The 5,858-nt window shown below is 55.9% G+C and overlaps 1 protein-coding gene across 1 annotated transcript; it reads left to right on the top strand.

Annotated features, from left to right (window-relative positions):
* Positions 1–1,695: 1,695 nt before the first annotated feature.
* NKX2-6 (NK2 homeobox 6) lies at positions 1,696–5,579 on the top strand. Its single transcript, XM_028519214.2, has 3 exons — positions 1,696–1,982; positions 2,751–2,755; positions 4,963–5,579. Exons 1-3 carry the CDS (start codon positions 1,711–1,713, stop codon positions 5,577–5,579), a joined length of 894 nt encoding a protein of 297 aa, XP_028375015.1. The 5' UTR covers positions 1,696–1,710.
* The last annotated feature ends 279 nt before the right edge of the window (positions 5,580–5,858 follow it).

The raw sequence follows: 5,858 nt of genomic DNA, 5'->3' as shown, positions 1-5,858 counted from the left end.
CAAGCAGTCCTTGTAACAGTGCCTTTGGCTTAAAAGGTTTATTTAGGAAACATTTGATCTAAAATCCCCAAAAGAACTCTAGTGAGGCCTCATTTTGATTTTGAAATATTTTAAAACTCCTGCCCTGGCTGGTGTGGCTCAGTGGATTGAGCGCTGGCCTGTGAACCAAAAGGTTCCTGGTTCAATTCCCAGTCAGGGCACATGCTTGGGTTACAGGCCAGGTCCCCAGTAGGGGGTGTGTGAGAGGCAATGGATTGCTGTATCTCTTGTACATAAATGGTTCTCTCCCTCTCTTTCCTCCTCCCTTCCCCTCTCTCTAAAAATAAATAAATAAATTCTTTAAAAAAATAAAATATTTTTAAACTCCTTAGATTGTGCTGAGACTACTGACGCATTCACGTTGTCTTAACTGAACCATGTGGCACGAGAAATTACAGCAGTGGACACTGGTTCACAGCTTCATACCCTTTATCTCAATTAATTCTCACAACCGTCCCCTGATGGGCGCATTGTTATCTCCAGTTTGGATTCAGTTAAAGGTTAGAGAGATGAACACTTTGCGCAAAAACCACAACTCATGCAACCCAGAGCAAGGCTAGACTTGTTGACGCCACCTGGCTCTGATAACCATTCTACCACACTGCTCCCTTCCTCAGAAGCTTTTTTATAAGGAGTTAATGTCCATCAAAACTCCTCGACCCTTGAAAAGTGTTGCGTTCATAGTCACACTCGCGCACGCACAAGGCAATCAACTTCAGGGGGAATAAAGGTGGCGGGGGGGGGGGGGGGGGGGGGGCGGGGCGCCGGAGTTGGGGGGAGGGGCTAGGTGAGCCCTTGTCTAGCACCTGCACGCAGACGGGGCTTTTACCTTTCTTCCTCTCCGCCCACTGAAGGAGCCTGCTGAGCCTGGGGGATCCCCCAATACAGCTCCTTTGCTTTTTCTTTTCTCCGGGGTTGACACGTTCCACCTGTGAAGTGTCGGGTCCAAGCTCTAAGTGAAACATTTCCAACCTCCGTGCAGGTCAAAGCAGGTCAAGACTCGCTCCTCCACGATCCAACCTCTGCTCCCTAGAAGGGGCTTACCGCCGCCTGCCCCCGCCTGTCGCCCACAGACTCCTGCCTGGTACCTCCACCCCGCGGGTACCCCTCGATCTCCACCTGAGTTCTTCTGCAACAGGAATGGAGAATTAAGCTACCGCTAGGCCGGAAGGACTGGCTCGGGTTGCAAAGCAAGGGCTCCGTCCCCCATCCCCGCACGTCCTATAGGAAAGTCCCCGCGGACCTGGGGTTGACCTCGGAAGCTCGAGCTGGTACCGTATTCACTGAGATACAAGCTTTGCGCAGCACTATCTCCTCCGTTTTCCCCTCGCTTCTGAGAACAGTCGATACTAACCAAACCTTCCTAGAAAGTGGTTGGGGCTGCAGTGGAATTAGAAGAGCGTGGGAGGAAAGCGCTTGGGGAGGAAGGTGCTGCTGGATTAGCACGTGGTTTCTGCAGGAACCAATGAGAATCGTCAGTCTCCTCACTCAGCCCTGGTCACCCTTCCCCTAAGGGTGTCTCAGAGGAAGGCGCAGTCCGGGGACGCTAGGCATCTGCCCCAGACCTTGGCTCTGAGGTGCCAGCAGCGACCAGACAGAAGGGTCAGGACGCTGCGCTCTGCAGAGACTGGGGACCCGGGACGCCCCAGCCCCGCTCCTTCCGCCTTCGGGATGCTGCAGAACCCCGCCACCTCCACCCCATTCTCGGTCAATGACATCCTGAGACTGGAGAGCGAGCAGATTGGCCTGGAGGCCTTGCAACTCCAGGGGGCACGGAGGAGCCTCGAAGGCTCTCAGTATCTGCGACTGGTCCCAGAACCTCGAGAGTCAGAGGTACCCAACATGGGTAGCTGTGATGGAGGCGACAGAAAGCAAGATGGGTCAGAGCCCCCTGGGGATGCCAATGAGCTGGTCACAGAGATGGATGCGGAACGGGTGGGTAAGTACACGCTCAGATCTTGACACGGACAGGAGATCATGAGAGTAGGGATGGGTCATTACCAAGTGGCACGTGGGAGGACAGCATCTCCTCGTCTCCTCAGTTCTGAGGGCCTAGCCCTAATTTCCCTTCATCTGAAGGATCCAAAATGCAGGGTCTGAGACCCCTCTGCCACCCCCACCAACCCCCCAGTGTGCTTCACCTCCCATAAGGACAATAAGGTCCTGAATCTTAGGGGTGTACTATTGTACTATTTCCACAACATTTCCTCACATTCCCACAAACACATCATCCTGCTCACAGCCACAGTTCCAGGAACTCCAGCTTCTCTTTCTTATATAGAGACCTGCTACACCACCTTAGCTGTGCTCCTCACTGACCACCTTCCCTGCCACCCTGCGGCTCTCTGCACTAACCCCTCTGCCAAAGGTGTAGCCACATCAGAACAACTGGACACTTGGGGAAAGGCAACTCCGACAGCCCTGGGGTCAGTCCCAGGCTGGCCTCTCTGGGGCGTGCTAAGTGGCCTGGCCAACCAAGTCAATCCTTTGCCTGGTTACTTGTCTCAAAAGTGAGAGGTGTTGACCAAACCAGGTGAGGTCTGAGAACCTGGGCGAGGATGCTCTGTGGCGTCTGGTGGTGAGCTCTCCAAGTCTGGGAGCACAGTATGGGTAGCGAGGGTTTGAGCTGCTTGGAGAAGCCAACACTGTGGAGTCCCCGAGCAGTTTTGGCACCTGGTCTCTGAAGGCCCAACCCGTGCTGGGGCAGCAAGGCCCGGTCCCTGCGTCTAGCAGCAGACAGGGATTGGGTAGTGGGGAGTTGTGTCGCATTGGCCCCAGCACCGGGAGGCTTGTGCTGGAGAGGCTTGACCTTCCAAGGGATGAGAAAGCCACTCTTCCTCTCGGTCAACATCTGTGCCTGGGTGCACAGCCTCCATGCAAGTCCACAGCCACTCGAGAGGCACCTAGCAGGTTGGGCCTCCTCTGCCAGACAGTAGCACGGCCCCTCCATTCAAGGCACAAACTGACCAAATAAAGAGACTATTTTGAAGTTATTCGTTGATTTGCAGGCTTATTCACCGACTCCAGAGCCTGGAGAACATTAAACTTCACTCTGTTGGCAAAGAAGCCTGTGGGTTTTCTGCAGCGGATCCTAAACACTGAATTCCCTCATGTTGCTCAGGCAACTGGGCTTCACTTTGGCTCTGGCGAGAAAGGGTCACACTCCTCGGACCACAGCTATCCCCTCACAGCAGAAGGCACCCTCAGCGCCTTCCTGTTCTGCTGCCAGGGAAGAAGGGTCCAAGCCTAGCCCTGGGAACTAAGCCCAAGGCAGCAATGGCGCAGAGAAAGGACCTTCCTGGGTTACCCCGGCATGCCCCATTGGCCCCCAGCAGACCACCTTGCTTTCAGGGACACAGAGGTTCCGAACTGTGACCAGAAGGACACTGGGTGCTGACACGCATGGGGGGCCCTGAAGCCCTTCAGCCTGCAAGGTCAGTGACTTTCCAATGGGGTCCGGCTTGTTTCTCAGAGTCGCTGAAAGTCAGTTGTTACTTTTTGATTTTCTACGAAAGCAAATCCTCCTCACTAGTTTTCCTCTTTGCGAGGAGAGATATCCTCGGTTTGCTGAGCACAAACTTCTCTGAAGGAAGGCAGTTTTTACTCCTTCAAACTTTAAATGCCAAGCAGCCCATCCCCCAGGAGATTGTGCCCGAGCGGTTGGCGATTTGGAGTCAGCCCGCACCAACTCTAACCAGGCACCTTCCGCTCCGCTGTGCCAGGAGCTTGCATCCCTCCATGTTCCTTGTTCGCTCCTGGCGTGAGCTGAGCTTCCCCACGAAAACCCTGCGTTTCCTCTCCACTCACCCTTTGGTAAAAACAGAGCTTAAGTCAAGACAGCAGGGAGGCAAGGAAAAGGGCAGAAGGTTGCATCTTGGCGGGCTCCGAGCACAGCGTCTTGCATCTGCGATCTTTAGCCTTGTTTCAACCCACTCAGTTGGAGGCGACTGGGTGTGTGCAACGGGGGCGAGGAAGAGAAAGTTGGCGAAGCCAAACAACGCGCCCGCTGGCCACAGAGACCCCAAAGGAGAAAGAGGCCAATTACAAAAAAAAAAAAAGCCCAGATGTGGATCTCAACTCTACCTATACCTCCAAGAGAGCCTCAGTTTTTCAGCCAAGAGTTGGAAATCAAAAAGTGTTGCTTAATTTTATTTTGTTAATTTGGATTACAGAATCTTGCATCCAAAAAATATGGGGCCTGTCCCTGGTGCCGGTGGAGCACTTGATGACCAAAAAGACAAGGGTGTGGGCCAAGATAGGGTGAAGGCAGCAGACACTAGAGACCCCCAGCTTGGGGCCAGTTATCTCACAACGTGTGCGTGACCACGGTGGGTAGATAATCAGGCGGACAGGAACCTCCAGCAAGGCAAGCGAGTCACAGAGTCTCTTTCTCACCCTCTCTCTGTCGTGCTTCCCATCCCCCTCCTCTCTCCTTCCACCAAGGGCAGTCCAAAGTCAGCCCTCATCTGGTAGGCCCTCTACTTATTCTTGATCCTTGCAGCAAAAGCTTCCTCAAACTCAACAACACTTTAGAATAGAAATCACAGCAAACCGCTCCCACCCCACCCCACCACACACACACACACACACACACACACACACACACATTCTAAGAGGAAAATGAGAATGTCTTAGACAGTTGATCAAGAGTCTGCATTTTTTGAAATGGCTGTACACTGTACACCGGAGACCACAGAATGTCGCAGTTTCCGTGGGTTCCAGCAGGTACAAAGCAACTGAGCTGGCAGAAAGGAACCTCCAGGCCGGCCCAGGACGGGAGTGAGCTCTCAGCAGAAAGGAGAAAGGGGGCTCAAAGTAAAGGCTACCCAGGGAGACGGGCGTCCCTTGAAAGCCATGAAAGAATTGCTCGTGTGGGCCGTTGGTTGGATGCTGATGGTGTTCTGTTCTCTCCTGTGCGTTTAGAGCCGCGTCTCCGCGCAGCCTCTCCCCTCGGCTGCGAGGCCCGGGTGCCGGAGCGCTGCGCTAGCAGCAACGGCGACGCGACGCGCCCGGAGCAGCCCAAGGCGCGGCAGCCTCGGAGGCCGCGCGTGCTCTTCTCGCAAGCGCAGGTCCTGGCGCTGGAACGGCGCTTCAAGCAGCAGCGTTATCTGTCCGCGCCAGAACGCGAGCACTTGGCCAGTGCGCTGCAGCTCACGTCTACGCAAGTCAAGATCTGGTTCCAGAACCGGCGCTACAAGTGCAAGAGACAGCGCCAGGACAAGTCCCTAGAACTGGCCGGCCACCCCCTGGCACCGCGCCGGGTGGCTGTGCCAGTGCTGGTGCGGGACGGCAAGCCCTGCGTGGGTCCTGGCGCGCCGGCCTTCCCAGGTCCCTACGGCGCGGCTGCGGCGCCCTATTCTTGTTACGGCGGTTATGCGGGAGCTCCCTACGTCGCTAGCTATAGTGGAGGCTACGCGGGCGCACCAGCCGGCCCCGCACCACCTGCGCCCCTGAGCAGCGCAGGCCTCGGAGGGGGTGGCCCCAGCGTCAGTCCGCAGGGCCATTTGCCCGCCACACTGCAGGGTGTCCCGGCCTGGTGAGGCACCCTGGCTCAGACACACCCACCAAAGCCAGGTGCTCCGTCCCAGCTTTCCGCCAACCGGTAGAGGCAGAGAAGATGGGATGCCGCATTGGGGGGAAGAGGCGACCCAATGGCACTTCTCCCTTGAGCCACTCCTGGGACGGTGAATCGCCCCCTACGAGCCTTCCGGCTGAAGGCCTAGGAACCTTCTTCCTCTCAAGAGACAGAACGCGGGGCCTTCGCCAGCCGCCCGCCAAGCTGCGCTGGAGGGAGGAGGAAAGGCGAGGGTGGCAGGGCA

This window comes from Phyllostomus discolor, chromosome 8 (assembly GCF_004126475.2).
Source record: "Phyllostomus discolor isolate MPI-MPIP mPhyDis1 chromosome 8, mPhyDis1.pri.v3, whole genome shotgun sequence".
Lineage (NCBI taxonomy): Eukaryota > Metazoa > Chordata > Mammalia > Chiroptera > Phyllostomidae > Phyllostomus > Phyllostomus discolor.
The sequence above is the reverse complement of the archived record's forward strand: the minus strand, read 5'-3'. Positions and strand labels throughout refer to the sequence as shown.

Bases quoted from the DNA above. Each gene is read 5' to 3' on its own strand.
- NKX2-6 (XM_028519214.2), top strand. From the start codon at position 1,711: ATGCTGCAGAACCCCGCCACCTCCACCCCATTCTCGGTCAATGACATC.